General features: G+C 40.7%; 2 protein-coding genes across 3 annotated transcripts in view; one reads left to right on the forward strand and one right to left on the reverse strand.

Annotated features, from left to right (window-relative positions):
• brpf1 (bromodomain and PHD finger containing, 1) overlaps positions 1 to 11,276 on the reverse strand; it is a 34,444-nt gene extending 23,168 nt beyond the window's left edge. The window contains exons 1-3 of the mRNA XM_051902459.1: positions 10,728 to 11,276; positions 9,284 to 10,020; positions 1,212 to 1,401 (exon numbers count right to left, since the gene is read on the reverse strand). Of these exons, the coding sequence (XP_051758419.1) occupies positions 1,212 to 1,401; positions 9,284 to 9,987 (894 nt within the window). The 5' untranslated portion in view covers positions 9,988 to 10,020; positions 10,728 to 11,276. The remainder of the gene's footprint in view (positions 1 to 1,211; positions 1,402 to 9,283; positions 10,021 to 10,727) is intronic.
• An 11,890-nt stretch (positions 11,277 to 23,166) lies between these two features.
• Positions 23,167 to 26,711, forward strand: part of fgd (faciogenital dysplasia) — a 43,841-nt gene continuing 40,296 nt past the window's right edge. Inside the window, exon 1 of one of the 2 annotated variants that reach the window (XM_051902470.1) lies at positions 23,167 to 23,340. In XM_051902470.1, coding sequence (XP_051758430.1) covers positions 23,319 to 23,340 — 22 coding nt within the window. In that variant the 5' untranslated portion in view covers positions 23,167 to 23,318. Of the gene's footprint in view, positions 23,341 to 25,492; positions 25,501 to 26,711 lie in introns of those variants that run through there. The other variant, XM_051902473.1, reaches the window with a different exon arrangement.

Consider the following 26,711-nt stretch of genomic DNA (forward strand, 5'->3'; position numbering starts at 1 on the left):
TTTTTACTCTTATAGATGGTGTTCCCATTGACAAGCATTATACGACTGACAGACCGCAACGGTTGAAGTTAAAAATCATCATTTGTGTTCTACTGAAGAAACAAAGTCACCTACATCTTGGATGCCCTGGGGGTAAGCAGATAAACATTAAATTTTCATTTTTGGGTGAACTATCCCTTTCAGTCTGTGTGCATTGAATTTATTTAATACACCAGTTCCACAATTTGAGTTGAATTACTGAATTAAATGAACTTTTCCATGACATTCTAATTTATTGAGATGCACCTGTATATATCGTTATCAGGGGAATAAAATTACACAGTCATATCGCCCAACCCTGGCATGCTATTTCAATATATCTATAAGCAATTGTGTTAAAAAAAAAAACATTGACTGTCATCGAAATTTTGTGTATGCCAGTTACTGTCAGTATGATGTTTTGATAAGAAATTAAAGTTTAAACAGCCCTTTCAAATATGTATAAAACAGAGCTGTTTTACACACAGTCAGATATAACATCATTTAACAATATCCTATTTTTGAAAAATATTTAAAACTATTTAAAACTAGGTTTCCATTCCATTTAAAACGAGGTTTTATCATTTTCTGAAAACATAAAATAAAATGGTGTGTGCAAAACTTGTTTCCACTATGCTCGGGTGTTATTGTCAAGATGTTGCTAAACCACCCTGTGATCTTCTGGTCTGTAGATGCGCCTCAAGTTCCTCTTTCAATGAGCATCTGTGGGTTTTTTCAACTGTTTTCTGGTCCAGTAGGTAAAAACAGGGCGTCCGATCAGTTAGTAAAGTAACAACACGCTCTCCTCAACAACACATGATGTGAGGAATCATTCAAACACACATGCTCAACTTTAAAGTGCCTCTATTATGATATTTTAAAGTTTCCTAATGTTGTTTTAGAGTCTCTTACAACAGGTTTACATGCACCCAAGGTCAAAAAACTATTTAATTTTATCTTTTCTCAAAGTGTCTGAAACGGTTCGATCAAGGATTCAGTCTCTCTAAACCCCTCCTTTATGAGAGCTGCTCTGCTCTGAATGGTCAGATTGGCCCAGTCTGTTGTGATTGGTCAGAAACCGAACGCTCATTATCTTATCTGAATTTCAGCGCTTGATACACAGTGATATGAACAGTAACGGTGGCGTCGGTTTTACCGTATCAGTCTCATCAATGTGAGGCAGCACATCTCACCTTGTTGTGGCTCTCAAAGTAAGACTCCTTCTCCAGCCGGTCCATCAGATACTCAAACACTTCCTGAGGGATGGGCGCCACGCCATCAGCACGACGCCGGTCATTCATGATGTCCAGCCAGATGTAGTCTTCCTCATCTATATCATACTCCACCTCTTCATCCAGCTCCTCGGCAGACTTGTCAATGTACCTGAGAGGAGGAGAAGGACATGGGGTCAAAGGTTGACAGGGTTTTACATTCAAACCTCACTGCTAACACTCAACACAAATGTGTCATCATTGAGTAATGAAGCCACCATAATTTTCTGTGAATGTGTGAGACTTCCAATTCATTATTATCTCGCTATAGGTAAATAACTAGAAGAAATGGTAAAACTAGTGTTGTATCTCAGTGAACTCACTCTGGAGTGATTGACAGCACTCTTTGCTCACTTTGTTTATAACCCATTCACACTTTGAATGAAAGTTTAATTTCTCATGCTACTAGCCACACATTGCAACGTTTCTGGATTGACAACCATAATTAAATGCGGGAGTGGATCGGAAAATGCGATGATTGACAGTGATATAACCATAGCAACGGACGGGACAAAAAAATCTGATGTCAGAATAGATCTGTGCGTTAATTCTTGCAATCCAATAGACCTGCCACTTGATCCATGTAATGCGTTTTTGTTATTCAAACAACTTGCTTTATTGTTGCAACTTTTTGTAGGAAGACTGCACTTTTATAATTTTCATATTTTTTACAAATCATATTTATATACTGGTACCTTCATGTAAATATGATTTTAAATAGAGATGCACCGATACTAAATTTCTCCGCCGATACTAACAGCAGATAATTCAGAATGATTTTTGCAGATACCGATAGTTTGATTTTCTTAAGGAAAATAATTTCTCCCAACTAATGCTGAAACTATACAGGGATCCTCTCATTTGGGACATTACTGCAATATTAGGTTAAAATTTACACCAGAGCACAAACTATTATATTCAATTTCTACTTATTTTCAGTATTATAAATCTCACGTTTACACTGTATGTGTGTGTATTTGTCATGTGTGTATTTTGTTTATTATGGCAGCGGTATAGTTTTGTCACGTTGTCTAATCGCAGTATATACTGGTGCCGTCTACATTGCAAATGAGAGCTGCAACATTCAAAATAATTCCAAAACACATTTTCCAAAAAAAAATCAGCTGATCTTTCACTTCATATCGAGAAATAGTTTAAAATAAGAAAGTTAAAGGAAAAATTTATGTAATTTCTTTTGAAGCTGTGTAATTACTCATCAACACAAAAATTACCAGAAATAAAAGATATATATATATATTTTTATATAATATAGATATATATATATATATATATATATATATACATACACACACACACACATACAGAATCTCACAGAAGTGAGCACACCCCTCACATTTTTGTAAATATTTGATTATATCTTTTCACGTGACAACACTGAAGAAATGACATTTTGCTACAATGTGAAGTAGTGAGTGTACAGCTTGTATAACAGTGTAAATTTCCTGTCCCCTCAAAATAACTCAACACACAGCCATTAATGTCTAAACGGCTGGCCACAAAAGTGAAAATGTCCAAATTGGGCCCAAAGTGTCAATATTTTGTGTGGCCACCATTATTTTCCAGCACTGCCTTAACCCTCTTGGGCATGGAGTTCACCAGAGCTTCACAGGTTGCCACTGGAGTCGTCTTCCACTCCTCCATGACGACATCACGGAGCTGGTGGATGTTAGAGACCTTGCGCTGCTCCACCTTCTGTTTGAGGATGCCCCACAGATGCTCAATAGGGTTTAGGTCTGGAGACATGCTTGGCCAGTCCATCACCCTTACCCTCAGCTTCTTTAGAAAGGCAGTGGTCTTCTTGGAGGTGTGTTTGGGGTCATTATGTTGGAATACTGCCCTGCGGCCCAGTCTCTGAAGGGAGGGATCATGCTCTGCTTCAGTATGTCACAGTACATGTTGGTTCATGGTTCCCTCAATGAACTGCAGCTCCCCAGTGCCGCAGCACTCATGCAGCCCCAGACCATGACACTCCCACCACCATGCTTGACTGTAGGCAAGACACACTTGTCTTTGTACTCCTCACCTGGTTGCCGCCACACACGCTTGACACCATCTGAACTAAATAAGTTTATCTTGGTCTCATCAGACCACAGAACATGGTTCCAGTAATCCATGTCCTTAGTCTGCTTGTCTTCAGCAAACTGTTTGCGGGCTTTCTTGTGCATCATCTTTAGAAGAGGCTTCCTTCTGGGATGACAGCCATGCAGACCAATTTGATGCAGTGTGCGGCGTATGGTCTGAGCACTGACAGGCTGACCCCCACCCCTTCAACCTCTGCAGCAATGCTGGCAGCACTCATACGTCTATCTCCCAAACACAACCTCTGGATATGACACTGAGCACGTGCACTCAACGTCTTTGGTCGACCATGGCGAGGCCTGTTCTGAGTGGAACCTGTCCTGTTAAACCGCTGTATGGTCTTGGCCACCGTGCTGCAGCTCAGTTTCAGGGTCTTGGCAATCTTCTTATAGCCTACGCCATCTTTATGTAGAGCAACAATTCTTTGTCATGTTCTTTGCCATGAGATGCCATGTTGAACTTCCAGTGACCAGTATGAGAGAGTGAGAGCGATAACACCAATTTTAACACACCTGCTCCTTATTCACACCTGAGACTAGTGTTGTCAAAAGTACCGGTACTTCGGTACTGAAATTTTGAAAATGTGACGATACCAGCATTTCTGTAGTACCAGTAGTACCGAGTATCCGGGTATATTTGGTACCCACTGATAGGGCTGTGCCAGTATTTACGTGAATATGACACGAGTGAAGCACAAAGCTTTGTTTACAAAAGAAATAATAGCTAGGTTAGCAATTAAATGTGACATCGCAGCCATGGAAACATTTTGGTTCATGCCGAATGAGAGAGGTAGGCCTACATTTAAGCTTTGTCAGCTTTGTATTCTGTTTTAAGAATCGCGATCTGGTCACCTGATTATCAGAGAATTTAACAATAGTCCATTAGTCTCTGTTTATTTTCCCAAATCTTCACTCACGCAGGGGATTATAAATGTTTCTTTCTTTCGTTCGCTTTTAGGCCTGTTCACATTACTGTGGTAAAGTAGAAAAAACACGTAGGACAGAAACCTTTTTGCTTGCACGTCAATTTATATTTAACACAGTTTGTGCTTGTTATTAGACTTTATAAGATGCGTCAAGTTTATTTGTATAGCGCGTTTCACACCCGCCGGTAATTTTTAGTTTCGCTTTGTCTGGCAGCGCAAAATCAAACATAGCTTGAATGTCTTGCCCCTGCGGAGGATAAAACTCGCTCTTCAGACCTTTTACAACAAGTGTCAGTTGCTTGTAACATCAGGAGAAAACATGAAGATATTATTAAAAGAGAAATGGTCTCTTTGCTCCTTATGTCCCTCATCCCTCTCAAAGAGCAGCGCGGTAGGCTATAGGACGCATCTTTTACTGTGGAAAAAAAACAAATGTTTTTTAGAATAATACTTCACTTTCTTATTATTTAGGTTACCATTATTTACTGATATTTCATAGTTTTAAAGGCTGTAGTGTGTTGTTTCACTGACGGAATAGCTCAAATAAACGCACGTCTATTACAAAATGGATGTTTGAGCATTTGTTTATTTATTTATTTTATATTTCATAATTTATTTCACTGAGGTATATATACACACACACGCTCCAAATATTTATATGTATGATTACCATCATCTTTAATATGTTTTTAAAATAGGCTAGTTAAATAAAAAAAATAGTTCCAACAGATTTTCCAAGAGGCTACTCACTGCAGAGCCATAACCTCCAGCTCCCCCTCTCTTGACCTACTGTGGGCATGATGGGTGGAGCTGCATCCCCCAACCACACCCTAACCCTACCCATAATCCTATCTCTCCATCCATTAAACAGGTTAAACTCCACCCTTGAGCTCCAGAGAGGTGGAGCTGGAGGTCATTATGCTCTGCAGCGAGCACTACTTGGATTTTCCTGTGGTACCGAAATTGGTACCGAGAACCGTAAAATTGGTATTGGTACCGACTACTGGAATTTTGGTACAGTGACAACACTACCTAAGACCTTGTAACACTAACGAGTCACATGACACCCGGGGAGAGAAAATGGCTAACTGGGCCCAATTTGGACATTTTCACTTAGGGGTGTACTCACTTTTGTGGCCAGCGGTTTAGACATTAATGGCTGTGTGTTGAGTTATTTTGAGGGGACAGCAAATTTACACTGTTATACAAGCTGTACACTCACTACTTTACATTGTAGCAAAGTGTCATTTCTTCAGTGTTGTCACATGAAAAGATATAATAAAATATTTACAAAAATGTGAGGGGTGTACTCACTTCTGTGAGACACTGTACATATATATATATAGTATATATATACTGTATATATAAAGACTTTGTGAAACCAAAATTAACCATTACTGTTTTTTAATGGAATATTGCAGTGTTTATTTTAAATGATTTATCGGTGCACATCATTGTGTTAAATTCATGTGTCTTGTAATCTTGAATCAGAATATCTTCCCCTCCCTCTTGCAGCATCTCTTCTCTTCTCTGATGACGAGGGCGGGGCAACCTGTCACTCACATGAGATCCACTAATAGCAAACCACAACCATCCAATCAATTCCCCATGGACAAAATCAAGCCCCGCGCCACATTTGTTCTTGTTCCAGAAGCGGTTCACTCTGATATACGACGCAATAGAAGAAAAGACGGGATTAACTTCCTTTTCATGAAGACTTTAAATTTTGTATTAGTGCATTCCTAGAGTTTAGATAAACGACTATAAGAGCAAACTTTTTTTGGAATAACGAGCACTGCTGGACTGTTCACAGTAAGACCACGAACACGTATTAAATTGGACCTATTATGCTCCATTTACAAGATGTAATACAAGGGTGTACTCACACTAGGCACGGTTGCCTTGAACTGAGCCCGAGCGCGATTGTCCCCCCTCCCCCGCTGGCCTGCACTCACATTGCACTTAACGTTCCGGGCACTTACGTCATATACGATGCAACTTTTTGTATGGAAGAAAGTGCTTTTCTTCCTGTTTTCGCTAAGATACTGCCTAATAGATTTATCATTTATGTCGCGCAGCTATTTTCACTTGCATGTATCAGAGGATTATTACGAAGGCAGCTGAAGTTAATGGAGGAATTTGCAGCTTTACTTGCAAACTACAATTCCTGTTCACCAATAAGGTTAGAACCAGACCCGTTATAAACCCAAATACACTCAAATTAATTACATTAATTGAAAAGTGTACTATCAAAGTAGTAATAAAGATGTTTGCCGTCGTAATGATGACAGTACCGCACACAAAAGTACAGGTGCTGGTCATATAATTAGAATATCATCAAAAAGTTGATTTATTTCACTAATTCCATTCAAAAAGTGAAACTTGAATATTATATTCATTCATTACACACAGACTGATATATTTCAAATGTTTATTTTTTTAATTTTGATGATTATAACTGACAACTAAGGAAAATCCCAAATTCAGTATCTCAGAAAATTAGAATATTGTGAAAAGGTTCAATATTGAAGACACCTGGTGCCACACTCTAATCAGCTAGTTAACTCAAAACACCTGCAACGGCCTTTAAATGGTCTCTCAGTCTAGTTCTGTAGGCTACACAATCATGGGGAAGACTGCTGACTTGACAGTTGTCCAAAAGATGACCATTGACACCTTGCACAAGGAGGGCAAGATACAAAAGGTCATTGCAAAAGAGGCTGGCTGTTCACAGAGCTCTGTGTCCAAGCACATTAATAGGGATAACCGCATCCTGGAGAGGATTGTGAAACAAAACCCATTCAAAAATGTGGGGGAGATTCACAAAGAGTGGACTGCAGCTGGAGTCAGTGCTTCAAGAACCACTACGCACAGACGTATGCAAGACATGGGTTTCAGCTGTCGCATTCCTTGTGTCAAGCCACTCTTGAACAACAGACAGCGTCAGAAGCGTCTCGCCTGGGCTAAAGACAAAAGGAAATCAGGGTCCCAGAGTCTGGAGGAAGAGAGGAGAGGCACACAATCCACGTTGCTTGAGGTCCAGTGTAAAGTTTCCACAGTCAGTGATGGTTTGGGGTGCCATGTCATCTGCTGGTGTTGGTCCACTGTGTTTTCTGAGGTCCAAGGTCAACGCAGCTGTATACCAGTAAGTTTTAGAGCACTTCATGCTTCCTGCTGCTGACCAACTTTATGGAGATGCAGATTTCATTTTCCAACAGGACTTGGCACCTGCACACAGTGCCAAAGCTACCAGTACCTGGTTTAAGGACCATGGTATCCCTGTTCTTAATTGGCCAGCAAACTCGCCTGACCTTGACCCCATAGAAAATCTATGGGGTATTGTGAAGAGGAAGATGCGATATGCCAGACCCAACAATGCAGAAGAGCTGAAGGCCACTATCAGAGCAACCTGGGCTCTTATAACACCTGAGCAGTGCCACAGACTGATCGACTCAATGCCACGCCGCATTGCTGAAGTAATTCAGGCAAAAAGAGCCCCAACTAAGTACTGAGTGCTGTACATGCTCATACTTCTTCATACTTTTCAGTTGGCCAAGATTTCTAAAAATCCTTTCTGTGTATTGGTCTTAAGTAATATTCTAATTTTCTGAGATACTGAATTTGGGATTTTCCTTAGTTGTCAGTTATAATCATCAAAATTAAAAGAAATAAACATTTGAAATATATCAGTCTGTGTGTAATAAATGAATATAATATACAAGTTTCACTTTTTGAATGGAATTAGTGAAATAAATCAATTTTTTGATGATATTCTAATTATATGACCAGCACCTGTAGTAGCTGTTCCATGCTCCGGCAAGGTTAGCGCTCGCACTGCATGGGAACCGCTCTTGAGTCCAACTGAACCATGCTCTGGCCCACCTCTTCCAAGTGGGCCAGGGACGGCTAAACAAACCGGACACGGAATGGAGCGATCAAATTAGTCAAACGAACCAGGCTTTGGGGTCAAACGTGCTCAGGCATGGTTCAGAGAGCCTAGTGTGAGTACACCCTAAGTCTCTGGTGTCCCCAGAATGTGTCTGTGAAGTTTCAGCTCAAAATACCCCACAGATCATTTATTATAGCTTGTCAAATTTTCTCCTATTTGAGTGTGAGCAAAAACACGCCGTTTTTCTGTGTCCCTTTAAATGCAAATGAGCTGCTGCTCCAGAAGAGGGCGGAGCTTTAACAGCTCGCGCTTCGGTTGCTCAACAACAACAAAGCTGGAGAATCTGTGATGGTGTTCAGCCTTACATTGTTCAAACCGGAGTCGGACACTGATGGAGAGACTCAGGAAGAAGTTACAACTTTTAGAATGAAACTGGTCGTTTCTGAATGGTTAGTGGATAAATTTATGTAGTTGCTGTGGAGTAGATTCAACTCATCGACTAGCATGTGTCGTCATGTTAATCTTTTGTGCAAATCCAGTGTTGAATTGACCCTCGTTTGTGAAGCAGTCCGTCGTAAAATGACGGCATGTCAACAACACTCTACTACAACAACTCTTCCTCTTCTCTAAAGCAGCCCAACATGGCCTCGCCCCCTTTGTTGTGTGTTTTTGGGCACGGGGTTTATGTAAATTTTAGGGTTAGTGATGTCACCAACCCAGCAAGAAGCTTGTTGTAGTCCCTACCAGCCGTTTCTGTAAAAGATTTCTGTAAAAGAAAATATCTCCCTTTGCATTGAACTTTGAGCGTCGTAACTTTGCAGATGTTGTTTACGCTCAAACAGCAACATTACACACTAACTAAAGTTAGAAAAGTGAAATCATAATCAACCACCCCTTTAAAGAAAGTAAGTTGAGTCACTTCTCATTTCATGTTGACGTAAACATGCTCAAATTGTGTTAACTCCAAACCTCATCACATCTCACACCTAAAGTAATATGATCACACACACACACACACACACACACACACGTACACACACACACGTGTACAGCAAAGATTTCAATGTTGTTGAACTCTACCTGTAGTAAGACATGGGTCGAGGGGGCGCGTCCGGTCTCTCCTGATCCAGCTCTCGAAACACCACCTCAGGCAGCTTGACGGCCGGCCCGGGCGGGTTCATGTGATGGTGTGAGCCGCTGTCTTTCTTCTTCTCTTTGCTCTTGTGCTTTCCAGTTTTCTGAGGCCCTTTCTCCCCATTGGCCGCAGAACCATCCAGTCTGTCCTTGCCGATTCCCCCGGCCTCGCCGCCGTTACACGCGCCCATTCCCGCCGACGGAGGCTCTTCGGCGCCGCTGTCCTCCTCCGAGACCACATCCAGGTTGTCAAAGATGCTGATGCGGTGAACCCGCCCGCGGATCTCCAGCTCCACCATCCGCTGCGCTTCGGCGTAGGTCATGGTCTCTCTGACGGGCGAGTGCGAGCGCTCCGAGCGTTCAGCCGGGCTGCCCGGCGTCGCCGCTTGCCCGGGAACCCCAGATCCCGTGCTGGAGTCAGGGCCGTCGGCAGAGCCGGGCAAGCTGGAGCGCGGCGGGCGGCCCTTGCGCTTCTTCTGCGGGCTGCCCTGCGGTGGAGGCGGGTTGTCGTGGTCATAATGGTACAGGTGGTACTCGATGCCGCTGTAGCTTTTGTAGACCTTACGGCAGCTCTCCACCGGACACTCGTAGGGGGGTTTGGTCGCCCGGAGGTTGTGGCAGAACGTCTTCACGTCAAAGTCCAGCCCCATGCCGTCAATGCTCACGACAGGTCTGGCTTACATCTGTGAGGACGACAAAAACACTGCAATTACTTCATTAATTCAAGTTTATCAGTATAGAGCTTTTCACAATACATAAAATAAAACAATACAGTTGGCTATTAAATTACACTGTAAAATGTTTTAAAGTTGTAAATGAAACAAAGATTACTGGACTCTTATAAGAACATTCTACGTCAAAATTTCACCTTTAATTCAATGTGTTACTTGGTGACTCTGTGTACTTAAATTTACTAGTAATTTCTTGAGTGAAAATCGTTTCTTCACCAGAAACAACAGCCTTGAACTGACTGAAGAGAAACTGTATTTCCCTCCATTAGCGTTACACATGAACACAAATGATCTCACTTCATCTGATCTGAGTCTGTTTACTACAAAACCTGCACTGAAATTCAATGGAACGCAATCACAAAAAACTACTGACGTGTTACCATCATATTTTGACATTTACCGTGGTACTAAATGATTACCATAGTCATTTACAATGTATTTACATGAAAAAACTTCACAGAATGTACCATGGTACAGGTTCAAAAACATGGTAAATCCATGGTAGTTTTTGTTAGTGGCTGACTGTATGCAACCCCGCCTTTCCTTTGCCAATGTGCAAAGTATAAAAATATGATCATGTGAAATATGAGTTTATACGTGATAATTTTACACACAATCAGATCTCTAACAGGTGAAAGTGTTTTGTCGTAAACACTTACTACTCCAGAGTCCACGGCGGATTTCACGCTCACTCCGAGAATGAGAATTCACACTGAGATGAGTTTAATTCACAGCAGAAGAGTTTGAGCTGAATTAATATATCCTTTATGAATTCTGATCATCACACATTGAATAACACCAGGAACTGAAGCTAACGAACAAAGGGGCTAACGCGCGATCCGTGTCCGCACATTCACCAATCCTCCAAACCAGAACCCGCGTTTTTAAACGTATTTTGGCGATAATATTTCTCATTCGTAACATACAGTCAGTTAACGCAGATACTTGAAAAAATTCAATCAGAACTCTCTATATGTCCTGGATTATTTTTCTGCTCCTCTCTATACTGACGAATCAGCCGTCGGTCGTCACGCGGTTGCCCGCTGCAACCATTTAGTATGCAAGTAGAAAACAAATAATGCTGCAAGTAATATTGGACTACTGCTATTTTAGCTATAATATTTGGATTGTTTATATAGAATAAAGCATATTGGCTCCAATTCATGGGCATTACAGCGGTGCGAATCTGAGAGGATTGGGTGTGTGAACGCTTTGCATCAGATATTTGAATGCGTCGCATGAGTGCAGTGGCCGGTGCAGACCTGCAGAGGGCGCCGCTTCACCTACATTAATCACTTCATATTAACAAATAAACATGTTTACCGCTGTTTGCTTAAAGGGATAGTTCACACAAAAATGAAAATTCAGTTATTCTACAAAATATTTTTTTTTACAAACATTAAACGTCCAACTAAAACTTTTTTTTTTAAAGTTCCATGAACAAACTAAGTATAAATAATGTTTTTGTGCTAATGTTTTGAGAACGTTTTTAAAAACCTCATAATGAACATTCTATTAATGTTACTGGAAGAACGTTTATAACTTTGAGAGAACCTTGCCTGAACGTTCACTAAAATTCAACTTTTTATCGAAATTATTAACTTTAGTCATAATTATGACTTTTTATCTCATAATTTCAGATTTTTTTATCTCATAATTATAGCTTAGTATGTCATAATTATGACATTTTGTCCTCATTTCGACTTGTGTTTGAATTTTGACAGCACTCGTCAATGTCAAAATGATGGCCAATCAGATCAAAGAAGGCGGGGCTTACTATTCACTGAAGAGGAGTCTGAATAACCGAGTGGTTACATGGTAAGATATAAGTAGCTAAACATTTAATATTTGACAGCTGTTTTATTATGGACATGTTTAACGTCCCACAGTAACATACAGAGATACAAAATACTCAACTTTTTAAATGTAATTTCGCCATTTTGAATTGAAAATATGCTATCATTTAAATGATGTAATTCATAACTGAATGTGACGAGACAAGAAACGTTTTTTACATTTTTGACATATTACACATACAAACCAGAGTGAACGTGTGCATATTTTAAAATAAAATATTATTTGCAAAGAGTTTAAATGGATTACTTCACAATATAGGCAACACCTTTTACCATTTGAATTTAATCTTTATTCCCTTAAAGGCACACTATGTACATTTTCGCCACTAGAGGTTGCTTATTCAAAACAAAGCTTGATGACGCCTTGATTTTGTGGAATCACAGGAGGAGTTGTCTTCACGTCTACAGCCGGTGGAAAAGAATCCGACGGGACTCGGGCAGAAATCATGTTCATGGATGAGCTAATGTTTTAAAGATTTATTAACATTACTGCAGTTGAACCAGGAGAAACGAGCGCGACACACGTCTCAAGATCAGTGGAGCGTTTATTATGCCGCAGACGAGCACTTCCACTTCTTCCGCTCATGCAGCGCTGTTTATCATATTAGATACATCTGAGTGTTGAAAGTTGTTATAATGCTACTCTGCATTCGCTCGGCAGCTGCTATGAGACACTTGTTGCACACTGCAGTAAGATAGATTGATAATAGTCATGGTAAAACATGGTACTCACGGTAAATCAAGAAAACGAGATTTAAACAATAAGACTGACTGTGTTGATCTATATAACATGATTAGTTCTCTGTCGATGAAGGTATCCAAATAGTTGCTCACCTGTCTAATAAAACACATAATATATTAAAGCGTCTTTGGTGTTTCCATGGTTTCGACAAAATAAAACTGGAAACCGACGGTAACGCGGGTATGATGTCATTGATAGGCGACGCACGGTCCATGTCCTGGTTAAAATTGCTTATTTTTCTGGATTTAAACATTCTTGGAAACATTTGGAATAATGTAAGTACACAAGTCAATTAAATATATAACACTGTTCTAGTGGTTTTTTGATATTTTAATCTAAAAATCTTACATATCTTTAATCCTTTATTTAATTTCTTAGGTCCCCCCATCATTCAAGACATGGTCACGGCCTTGGCTCAACATGAGGGGGATTTGACATCCCTAACTCCTCCATGTAGTGGCATTGTAGTGTCTTATTCTATCCCCTTGTTATTCCATTCCTTTCCTTGTTACTGTTTCACCTGTTCATTATCAGTTAAATCCTTTACTCTCCTATTTAAGCCGGGGACACGACTAGCTAAAGCCCGGGATACACTGCACAATTTTTGCAATCCTTTAAGATCACACTGTGCGACATGGATCCAATTGAACTTGGGCACGACATGCATGTAGACTGTACGATGATGACACCTATTGACTCGTAGACTAAGATGCAAGTTTCTATAGAAGAATAAAACATCATCAGCATGCGCTAGTGGTTAACAAAAACACCATGTTGAATCACACTTTGGCAGTTGTAATTATTATGTGTGCTGAAAATAAAAAGGAAGCGGCGAAAGAAGAAGGGAAAAGAGCTTGAGGTAAGCGGTTTTAAGTTTTAGCGCCATGTCGCTTTGATTTCATGTCGCATTTCTATTGGCTGGTCAGTAGACGTAGGTCGTAGCAGCAAACACACTGTGTGATGATCATGCTGAATTTCTGACACTGTCAGAAAACTATCGTAGGCTATCTTTGGTCGCAAGACCGGGAAAACGGCCATCTTTGATCCTCTCTCACTGACCACCGATTAAGAGCCACGATCACAGAAATCGCTACGATTGTTTCATGATGGCAATCTTTCGTCCAGGACAGCCAAAAATCGTGCAGCGATTTCCCGGGCTTAAAACAGGGGTGTCCGACAATGCTCCTGGAGAGCTACCATCCTGCAGATTTCAGCTCCAATCCCAATCAAACACGCCTGAACCAGCTAATCAAGGTGTTCAGGTTTGCTTGATAATTACAGACAGGTGTGTTGGAGCAGGGTTGGAACTGACGTCTGCAGGATGGTAGCTCTCCAGGAGCAGGGTTGACTGAGCTCAACACACAAAGACTGTTTTCTTCCACTGAAGCAGATTTACATACTTACACATGGAATTTAAACACTGACCGAAAGCAACTGGCTCTGACTCAGTGTGTTTGGGCATGATCAGTAGTAAGTATCAAATTACATTCATAATCGCCTTACAATCATTAAGTGTGTCCCCAGCTTTAGTGCCCTCTCATGTGCTGTCAAGTGATTATCCAGCGCCATCTTGTCTCGTGTTTTGCCATGTCGTGTTGGATGCTTTGCCAGTTTTGTTTTCAGCTTTTAGGTTTTGTTTTCTCTACTACCCTCCTGATTCCCAGGCGGTTCCTCACTGCATTCAGCCCCAGTCTCGATCTCCGATCACGGATCTCCCCAGTCTCTGGCCTGCTTCTCACTGTCGTCTACATGCTGCCTTGTTCCTGCACTTCAGTCGTTGCATCCCTGGAAGTCTGACTGGAATTGTTTGCCTGGATTGCTTACTGTTTTTTGCTTTTTTTGAACTTTAAATTCACTAAATGAACTGTGTTTTTGGTGCCTGCAGACTGAGTCTGCATCGTCATCTGACAATTAACATCCAGCCTGGAAAACCCTTTTAGAAGAACCCTGTGTGAGAAGGGCTTATCCCAGAAACGTTTCATTTCTGAAACGCACGTGGGGACCGCTGGAATGAGCTGTTTAACAGCTGGGGCACATGACGGCCAGTCAGCGGAGATTTTTGCTGCTGCCCTCCGGCACATTTCCAGTAGGTCAAGCTCCGCCTGAGCTGGGGAGGGGGACCCTTCGCTTAATGCACTGCCTGGCCGGGAGGGATTCGGCGGGAGGAACAGACAACCAATAGCTCCATCATCGTCCTCATCCTCCTCTCTTTCATCCAAAGAGCGAACTCAGTTCGGGGCAGCTGCATGACACAGGGGGCTGTTTAGTCTTCTCCGCGGGTGGCAGAGAAAGACAGGGTCTCCTTTATTAGCGGCCACAACCCGCACTCTTCTCTCTAGCACCCTTGACGGGAAGAGAGAACAGTGAGGACAGCACTCGGGGTTCGCGAGTGCCGCCTGAGCGTGTCTCACTCTCACCCTCAGGCATGCGGTGGACAAAGCGCCTTTCTGCAATCTCAAGGTCGCTGTACAATATTATAGAAAATAAACATGACAGCAGACAAAGAAACAATACAGATAAACTGAGATAGGTAACCTAATAAACTGAGGTAGATAACAACATACGTTTAATCGGATCTCAAAGTCAGAGATCAGAGAAACAAGAAGCGAAATGGTATGTTTTAAAGGGGACCTATTATGCAAAATTTACTTTTACCTGCTGTTTGAACATAAATGTGTGTCAGCAGTGTGTGTAAACAACCACCCTATAATGGTAAAAATCCACACACTCCTTTTTTTTAATCCCCATAAATCATAAGTAGTATCTCAGAATAAGCTGTTTGCAGTTTCTATTCAATGTGACGTCACATTACACAGGCCCCGCCCACGACTGCTCATGGACTCCGCCCTATTAGCTTAGCCCCTCCCCTCAGTGAGCTGTACACAGTCTGTCATGTTTATCTCCTCACCAGATCATTTAACAGCAGCATTCAAGTCAGAAATGTATTCTTATTAAAGCTACTAAAGTTATTTAATCAAGAGCAGTGAGTGATTTTCTGTTTTTCTTTTGTTGTTTGGTTCATATTAACAGCAGATACAGCAGTAGGTACTGTATATTACACTGCTGTCACTTTAATACACAGATCTAATATACACATGCGATTTCTTTACTTGCTGTTTACGTTCACAGACATAACCGAATGTGTTATGTTTTTGACATAACCTTGTGTGTATTTGACAGTTTAAGCTCAATAAGACGTGAAAGAGAACTTAGTTTTACTGACAGACAGCTTTCTGTGTGCGTGCTTCAGATGTGTGTGCTCAGAAAACCATATATCAGAAGTTTAGACTGTTATGGCTTTAAAATGCATGCAGATAATAAACTTTCATGATGATGAAGAACTGCAATGTCACGTGAGTGGAAGGGGATGGAGAGAGAAAAGTCAAAGATCATACCCAGGGTTTTAACAGTCGTGGAAAGTCGAACCAAGACTCAAGCACTGTCAAACACAGAAAGAGGATATAATTTGAGGTGAACTGACAACAAGTAGATCCGTTTTATCAGTGTTGAGTTTGAGAAAATTATGGGTCATCCAAGCATTTATGTCATCAATACAAGCCGATATGGAGTTGGTGGGGAAAGGAGCAGCGCGTTGAGAACAGATGTAATATTGGGTGTCATCTACATAGCGATGGAAGTTAAAGCCATGATAACGAATAATGTTACCTAATGGAAGCATGAAGATGATGAGGAGTAAAGGCCCAAGGACAGAACCCTGGGGAACACCGTGAGAGACAAGGGCAGTAGTGGACTTAGCCTGGCGGAGAGAGATGTAATGCTGATGGTCAGACAGGTAGGAAGTGAAGCAGGATAGGGCAGTTCCAGAGATATGAGAATATGAGAATACTGTGAGAGATTGTGTCAAATGCAGAGGAAAGGTCTAACAGAATTAAAATGCAGATGGAGCCTGAGTCAATGGCCATAAGGAGATCACTGGGAACACTAAGAAGTGCTGTCTCAGTGCTGTGGAGGGTGTGCAAAATCTTACATGAGAAATCAAATTTGCCTTGATCTTTTGACATTAAAAAGGTCTTTGTACCCTTAAAACATCCTGCAAGTTACATAGCTTAAAACGTCCTCCTCATTATAAGCAAAGCATTTATTTAATCAAGCTCCAAAAGTGACTGGATACTGGGGGACTTGTGACATCACATGGGCAAATACATTTGCATATGACTGCCTCCAGAGCAAGACATCAACCAATAGTTTTACATCATCGCCCCATATGCCCCGCCCACTGGCGTTCAGTCTCTTAACAGCTGACCTTTGCCTACACTGGATGTGAGCGTCGCGTCAAAAGCAAGTAAAAGTCATTATAATGACTGACGCTGTCTACGCTGATACAGTATACAGATGTGCGTTCAGTTTCTGAAGTCATTATAATGACTGACGCTGTATACGCTGATACAGTATACAGATGTGCGTTCAGTTTCTGAAGTCATTATGATCACTGACGCTGTCTTTGCTGATACAGTATACAGATGTGCGTTCAGTTTCTGAAGTCATTATAATGACTGACACCATCTACGCTGATACAGTATACAGATGTGCGTTCAGTTTCTGAAGTCATTATAATCACTGACGCTGTCTATGCTGATAGAGTATACAGATGTGAGTTCAGTTTCTGAAGTCATTATAATGACTGACGCTGTCTACGCTGATACAGTATACAGATGTGCGTTCGGTTTCTGAAGTCATTATAATCACTGACGCCGTCTACGCTGATACAGTACACAGATGTGCGTCCGGTTTCTGAAGTCATTATAATCACTGACGCTGTCTACGCTGATACAGTATACAGATGTGCGTTCGGTTTCTGAAGTTATTATAATCACTGACGCTGTCTACGCTGATACAGTATACAGATGTGCGTTCAGTTTCTGAAGTCATTATAATCACTGACGCCGTCTACGCTGATACAGTATACAGATGTGCGTTCGGTTTCTGAAGTCATTATAATCACTGACGCCGTCTACGCTGATACAGTATACAGATGTGCGTTCGGTTTCTGAAGTTATTATAATCACTGACGCCGTCTACGCTGATACAGTATACAGATGTGCGTTCGGTTTCTGAAGTCATTATAATGACTGACGCCGTCTACGCTGATACAGTATACAGATGTGCGTTCGGTTTCTGAAGTTATTATAATCACTGACGCTGTCTACGCTGATACAGTATACAGATGTGCGTTCGGTTTCTGAAGTCATTATAATCACTGACGCCGTCTACGCTGATACAGTATACAGATGTGCGTTCGGTTTCTGAAGTTATTATAATCACTGACGCCGTCTACGCTGATACAGTATACAGATGTGCGTTCGGTTTCTGAAGTCATTATAATGACTGACGCCGTCTACGCTGATACAGTATACAGATGTGCGTTCGGTTTCTGAAGTCATTATAATCACTGACGCCGTCTACGCTGATACGGTATACAGATGTGCGTCAGTTTCTGAAGTCATTATAATCACTGACGCCGTCTACGCTGATACAGTATACAGATGTGCGTTCGGTTTCTGAAGTCATTATAATCACTGACGCCGTCTACGCTGATACAGTATACAGATGTGCGTTCGGTTTCTGAAGTCATAATCACTGACGCTGTCTACGCTGATACAGTATACAGATGTGCGTTCGGTTTCTGAAGTCATTATAATCACTGACGCTGTCTGCGCTGATACAGTATACAGATGTGCGTTCGGTTTCTGAAGTCATTATAATCACTGACGCTGTCTACGCTGATACAGTATTCAGATGTGCGTTCGGTTTCTGAAGTCATAATCACTGACGCTGTCTACGCTGATACAGTATACAGATGTGCGTTCGGTTTCTGAAGTCATAATCACTGACGCTGTCTACGCTGATACAGTATACAGATGTGCGTTCGGTTTCTGAAGCCATTATAATCACTGACGCTGTCTACGCTGATACAGTATACAGATGTGCGTTCGGTTTCTGAAGTCATTATAATCACTGACGCTGTCTACGCTGATACAGTATACAGATGTGCGTTCGGTTTCTGAAGTCATAATCACTGACACTGTCTACGCTGATACAGTATACAGATGTGCGTTCGGTTTCTGAAGTCATTATCACTGACGCTGTCTACGCTGATACAGTATACAGATGTGCGTTCAGTTTCTGAAGTCATTATAATCACTGACGCCGTCTACGCTGATACAGTATACAGATGTGCGTTCGGTTTCTGAAGTCATTATAATCACTGACGCCTGTCTACGCTGATACAGTATACAGATGTGCGTTCGGTTTCTGAAGTTATTATAATCACTGACGCCGTCTACGCTGATACAGTATACAGATGTGCGTTCGGTTTCTGAAGTCATTATAATGACTGACGCCGTCTACGCTGATACAGTATACAGATGTGCGTTCGGTTTCTGAAGTCATTATAATCACTGACGCCGTCTACGCTGATACAGTATACAGATGTGCGTTCGGTTTCTGAAGTCATAATCACTGACGCCTGTCTACGCTGATACAGTATACAGATGTGCGTTCGGTTTCTGAAGTCATTATAATCACTGACGCTGTCTGCGCTGATACAGTATACAGATGTGCGTTCGGTTTCTGAAGTCATTATAATCACTGACGCTGTCTACGCTGATACAGTATACAGATGTGCGTTCGGTTTCTGAAGTCATTATCACTGACGCTGTCTACGCTGATACAGTATACAGATGTGCGTTCAGTTTCTGAAGTCATTATAATCACTGACGCCGTCTACGCTGATACAGTATACATATGTGCGTTCAGTTTCTGAAGTCATTATAATCACTGACGCTGTCTACGCTGATACAGTATACAGATGTGCGTTCGGTTTCTGAAGTCATAATAATCACTGACGCTGTCTACGCTGATACAGTATACAGATGTGCGTTCGGTTTCTGAAGTCATTATAATCACTGACGCTGTCTACGCTGATACAGTATACAGATGTGCGTTCGGTTTCTGAAGTCATTATAATCACTGACGCTGTCTACGCTGATACAGTATACAGATGTGCGTTCGGTTTCTGAAGTTATTATAATCACTGACGCCGTCTACGCTGATACAGTATACAGATGTGCGTTCGGTTTCTGAAGTCATTATAATGACTGACGCCGTCTACGCTGATACAGTATACAGATGTGCGTTCGGTTTCTGAAGTCATTATAATCACTGACGCTGTCTACGCTGATACAGTATACAGATGTGCGTTCAGTTTCTGAAGTCATTATAATCACTGACGCCGTCTACGCTGATACAGTATACAGATGTGCGTTCGGTTTCTGAAGTCATTATAATCACTGACGCTGTCTACGCTGATACAGTATACAGATGTGCGTTCGGTTTCTGAAGTCATAATCACTGACGCTGTCTACGCTGATACAGTATACAGATGTGCGTTCGGTTTCTGAAGTCATTATAATCACTGACGCTGTCTGCGCTGATACAGTATACAGATGTGCGTTCGGTTTCTGAAGTCATAATCACTGACGCTGTCTACGCTGATACAGTATACAGATGTGCGTTCGGTTTCTGAAGTCATAATCACTGACGCTGTCTACGCTGATACAGTATACAGATGTGCGTTCGGTTTCTGAAGTCATTATCACTGACGCCGTCTACGCTGATACAGTATACAGATGTGCGTTCAGTTTCTGAAGTCATTATAATCACTGACGCCGTCTACGCTGATACAGTATACAGATGTGCGTTCGGTTTCTGAAGTCATAATCACTGACGCTGTCTACGCTGATACAGTATACAGATGTGCGTTCAGTTTCTGAAGTCATTATAATCACTGACGCTGTCTATGCTGATAGAGTATACAGATGTGAGTTCAGTTTCTGAAGTCATTATAATGACTGACGCTGTCTACGCTGATACAGTATACAGATGTGCGTTCGGTTTCTGAAGTCATTATAATCACTGACGCCGTCTACGCTGATACAGTATACAGATGTGCGTTCGGTTTCTGAAGTCATTATCACTGACGCTGTCTACGCTGATACAGTATACAGATGTGCGTTCAGTTTCTGAAGTCATTATAATCACTGACGCCGTCTACGCTGATACAGTATACATATGTGCGTTCAGTTTCTGAAGTCATTATAATCACTGACGCTGTCTACGCTGATACAGTATACAGATGTGCGTTCGGTTTCTGAAGTCATAATAATCACTGACGCTGTCTACGCTGATACAGTATACAGATGTGCGTTCGGTTTCTGAAGTCATTATAATCACTGACGCTGTCTACGCTGATACAGTATACAGATGTGCGTTCGGTTTCTGAAGTCATTATAATCACTGACGCTGTCTACGCTGATACAGTATACAGATGTGCGTTCGGTTTCTGAAGTTATTATAATCACTGACGCCGTCTACGCTGATACAGTATACAGATGTGCGTTCGGTTTCTGAAGTCATTATAATGACTGACGCCGTCTACGCTGATACAGTATACAGATGTGCGTTCGGTTTCTGAAGTCATTATAATCACTGACGCCGTCTACGCTGATACAGTATACAGATGTGCGTTCGGTTTCTGAAGTCATTATAATCACTGACGCTGTCTACGCTGATACAGTATACAGATGTGCGTTCAGTTTCTGAAGTCATTATAATCACTGACGCCGTCTACGCTGATACAGTATACAGATGTGCGTTCGGTTTCTGAAGTCATTATAATCACTGACGCTGTCTACGCTGATACAGTATACAGATGTGCGTTCGGTTTCTGAAGTCATAATCACTGACGCTGTCTACGCTGATACAGTATACAGATGTGCGTTCGGTTTCTGAAGTCATTATAATCACTGACGCTGTCTGCGCTGATACAGTATACAGATGTGCGTTCGGTTTCTGAAGTCATTATAATCACTGACGCTGTCTACGCTGATACAGTATACAGATGTGCGTTCGGTTTCTGAAGTCATAATCACTGACGCTGTCTACGCTGATACAGTATACAGATGTGCGTTCGGTTTCTGAAGTCATTATCACTGACGCCGTCTACGCTGATACAGTATACAGATGTGCGTTCAGTTTCTGAAGTCATTATAATCACTGACGCCGTCTACGCTGATACAGTATACAGATGTGCGTTCGGTTTCTGAAGTCATAATCACTGACGCTGTCTACGCTGATACAGTATACAGATGTGCGTTCGGTTTCTGAAGTCATTATAATCACTGACGCCGTCTACGCTGATACAGTATACAGATGTGCGTTCGGTTTCTGAAGTCATTATAATCACTGACGCTGTCTGCGCTGATACAGTATACAGATGTGCGTTCAGTTTCTGAAGCCATTTTAATCACTGATGCTGTCTACGCTGATACAGTATAGATGTGCGCATTCACTTCACGCGCTTGAGTCTGTCGACAACAGGACAAATGGAGTAAATAGAAGCGTAAAGAAATGTTCGCTTTGGTAGACTTCAGAAGGATACCAGCATCAGGAACAAGTGGATGTTTTATTTTTAATGGTGGCCTGTCGGATTACTTTATGCTTGTTCAGAGAATTTGACTGCAGATTGTTTTGTAAATGAGGCACAGTGTAATGGAGAGTTTGCAAAGAAACTTTTGTTGACAGAGGAAGCAGCAACTGTATTGGATCTGACAGCAGCTGCATCACAAACCGCAAGAAAATGAATCTGTCTGTAAATGAAGGTTTTATATGGATAATGATTTCAAAACACTAACTTATGTGCAATAGTGAGTGGGCATTGATACTGTTTTCTTACGCAATGACGTTAACCAATCATAACAGTGGGCGTTTACTGACAAGCCTTAAGGGAGCTGCGCCTTAAAAACGTATCAGTTCAGACAGGGGGTAGAAAATAATGGGTTTTCCACATTTTTTTTTTTTTTTTTTTTTTTGTGCAAAAAAAGCTTATAAGTAAATGTCAACATATTAAAATAATTTAAAAAAAATCAATTTCATGACCCTTTTAAACAACTATTTCCAAAAAACGGGCCCTGCTGATAGCTTCCGATTGAGAATGAAGTAGGGACCACGAACGACAGTGGTATATATTAGGGAGGCAATTCTTATCATGTCATTTGTATTCTGTCTACAATTTGTAAGTAACCTACGCAACACTTGTCATAACAATGACTTTTTGTGTCAGAATTAAGATTTACAAGCATGTTTTTTCTTATGTGGTAAAAATGGGCTTCCATAGAGAAGAAAGAAACACAAAGACTCCTTTTCCATCCAGTGTGTCATATGATGCTCGTGGTACATGAGGCTCCTGAGGGAGAATATACACTCGTACACAAACAAACCCATGACTCGGACATTGTTTAGACTTCACGACTTCTGGTCAATTATGGTTATTTTAAAGTATTGGTTTAATTTTTCAGTATATTAATATCAGTTATTCCCAGTCCCACCCTCAAAATGAACACCAGTCGTTCCACCGAATCGTCAAAAAGAATCGACTCAAAAGAACGATTCGTTTGCTGATCGGACAACATTACCAGAGTCAGTTCAGTCAGTTGTCTGTGGAGAAACGCAGCTGGTTCCAGAAAGCCATTCTAGAGACGGAGAACGGAAAGATGGATCGACAAATCAGGAAAAATGAAGTGGGAAACGGCTCGTATCTCTTCAACATATAAAGTCGGAGAAAGTTGCACACGATGCGAGGAATCAGCGCGAGCGGTCAGTGTTTCTCTCTTTCTCATTCAGACTGAATGTGTGTGAAGATAAAAGTGTCAGTGTGGGAATGAGAGTGCGAGTTGAATCTGATGACCCTGAGGAAAGGTTTGCTCTCGCTCTTCAAATGTGTGAGGTTCATGATCAAATTCAGACAAAAAACAGACACAAATGTTTACATGCAGTGCGCTGTGAGATGAATGTGGACAGCAGCTCAGAAATGCTGAAATGTTGGAGTTACTGAGATGTCTGACTTCTGAATGAATACAGACATTGCTGAGGTCTCTTCTAGAAGAGATATGAGCGTTTTTCTTGGGAGAAATCTGAGAAGTAGCCTTTCTTTGCTCTCAGTTTAATATCATTGTTGCTGTCTAGGAAGGCTTGAGAGATGAAGGAGATCTGGTTTGAGATGTTTGCTCTTGTCTTCTGCTGCTCGTGTAGATTCATTTTGCAAGTGTGCTTTATTAGTGTGGCAGTGCAGTGATGATGTCTGAGCCTCTGGCCACTGTGTTTTTATGTTTTCTCTTAAAGCTGTGAGGAGAAACAGGACAGTTTTATGGCTTGTTGCATGAGCAGCTGTTCATCCTGATGATTTTTTGTTTTTGAGGACAGTTCTTCTCATGAAAACATGCCCAGCTCATATTTCATCCTAAAATCAAAAGAAAAAATATTTTAAATAAATAAAATGAATTTTATTTTTGTGTATGCACATTTCAATTGTAATTAAAAAAATTATTATAGGAAAAGCTCATTTTTATTACTGTAAAACTGAATGCCTTCATCTGACGTTGTATATTTTCTAAACACAAAACTGTTTGCAGTTAGTTTCAGTAACAGCTCTTGATGGACATAAGAGGAAGTTTTGAGTTCAGAAAGTTGTGTAGTACATTAAGTATTCATTGTTTTCATTTCCTTGTCTCCTTCAGCCAGTTTATCATCTGACCAGCTCTACTTTATCGTGACTTCATCTTCTCTCTCTGGGTTTAGTTTGATTTCATGAGGCTGTTTGATTCATCCCTCCATTCTGTTCCTCTTTCATGCTCTTCATCTGTTTTCCTCTGCAGAAACACACTGCAGGCTTTGTTCGTCCCTTCTTTCATCATCAAATCTCCCTTTCTGTCAGTTTCTTTCACTTCAGTAACTTCCTGTGGGGATTTTGTGGAAAACTGTTACGAGGAGAAAAGTAGCAAGCAAAAAATAAATAAAAAGAGAGAGATAGCCAGACAGACATACAGGTAGATAGACAGATAGATAGATAGATAGATAGATAGATGTGTGAACCACAATCTACACTAGAAGGGTTGTGTGCAGAAGCTTAAAGTCACCATGAAATCGAAATTTTTGATTTTTTTTATGGAATATTGCAGTTTATTGTAAATGATTTATCAATGCACATCATCATTATTGTGTTAAATTCATGTTCCTCGTAATCTTGAATCAGAATATCTTCTCCTCCCTCTTGCAGCATCTCTTCTCTTCTCTGATGACGAGGGCGGGGCAACCTGTCACTCACATGAGATCCACCAATAGCAAACCACAACCATCCAATCAATTCCCCACAGACAAAATCAAGCCCCGCCCACATTTGTTCTTGTTCCAGAAGCATTTCACTCGGATATACGGCACAATAGACAAGAAAAGACAAGCTCGACTTCCCTTTCATGACCTTTAATAGGGTCTTAAACCCCTCAAGATCCAGTAACAGTGAGTTTGTGCCGTGCAGCACTAATGAATGTTTTGTTGCCTGTTTTCAAAACAGAAGAACAGATTGTTGTTGTGTCTTTATATAAATGTAATTGAATGTGCAGTAAATGTGAGTGTATATTGTTAGGTTTTATTAGAAGCTCTGATCTGAAGGTTTGTGTTGTGTGTGTGTTCGGCCACTAGAGAGCAGCTCCTCCACACACATCATCTGTCAGTCTGACCTCTGAACCATATCATGAAGATTTGATCATGTGATCTCTCTCATGAGAAATCAAAGGGTTTGTCAGTTGTCCTCTTTGCTTTTGCTAGACTTTTTTAGGTTTGTTCAAATCTTTAACACTGAGATTTAAACTTGCAAAGTTTGCCAACCTGTTCACAAAACCTCAGATGAATCTGTGAATGATCCGATTCACTAAAACGAACTTTGTCACTTTTTGGAAGAGCTTGATCGCTATCAGAAAGGTAATGGTGTTGTATGGTTTATGGCTCCACTGGCTCATGTGAAGCGTTCTTGCAGTCGTTCAGATGTTGTTCAGGTCTGCAGATGTGTTGGTGTGATTGCCGTATAAGGAGAAGCTGAGTGTGAATATGTGCAGATGTGATGCTGCTGTGTGATGAGATACTAGTGCTGTGTGTTTTATGGCCTGTCAGGATGTCATGACTACAGACCTGCACTTTATCCACATGCATTATATAGCTAAACATGATCAATCAGGGTGTGTGTGTGTCTCTGTAAGAGTGTGTGTGTGTCTCTGTAAGAGTGTGTGTGTGTGTGTGTGTGTGTGTGTGTGTATAAACACTTAGTGAACATATTTTAAAAACTTATCTGTCATAAATGTGTCTCATGTAAGGTTATTTTAATATAATTCATATACTATTATAGTTATTATTAATACTTTGAATTAGTTTTTATTTTTATATTTTCTGTTTTCATTTAAATTTTAGTTAAAGTTTTAGCCATTTTGTTGTTGTTGTTTTATTGTTGTTTTTTAAATCTATATAGTTTTTTTTTTAAATTTTTTATTTTTGTTTTAGTTATTTTAGTACATCAAGTTAAACCAATTTAAAATGTTCCCTTGGCAACTTTTTTATATATTATTTCAGTTAACATTTATTTTATTTAGAAAGCAATTTATGTAAATCAACAAAAGTTATTGAAAGCAACAAAAATGTTTTTTATGTTTTTAGTTTCAGTTTCTTATAATAACCCTGATCCAGGTCATATTTCACTCCAAAACCAAACGAAATAAATATTTATAAGATAAGACATTATATTTATAAGATATTATATTTAGCATAAAGATAAGGAGGAAGTCTATTTTAAGGCCACTAGGTAATAAAAATGGCTAAAAATGCAAAATTATATTATTTATTTATTTTTTGGCATGAAATGTGACCCAGAGATTTGTGAGATTAACACATAAGAATCCATTAGAGCTCCATAAGAATTCTGTCAATGTGGCCTTGATGCATGTATGACATTCACATTTGTTCAGGCTTCTTAAGAACGGCGGTCAGTGAGGAACAGACACCCCGAAACGATCGTAGTGTAATAATCACCCTCCTCCTCCTCACTGTAATCCAGTGATCATGTAGAATTACTGCCATCTGGGTCACTGTGGGACAGAAGCCCATCGACACACATATCACTCATACTGTACATACAGATCACT

The sequence above is a fragment of the Ctenopharyngodon idella genome, chromosome 8, assembly GCF_019924925.1.
Source record: "Ctenopharyngodon idella isolate HZGC_01 chromosome 8, HZGC01, whole genome shotgun sequence".
Lineage (NCBI taxonomy): Eukaryota > Metazoa > Chordata > Actinopteri > Cypriniformes > Xenocyprididae > Ctenopharyngodon > Ctenopharyngodon idella.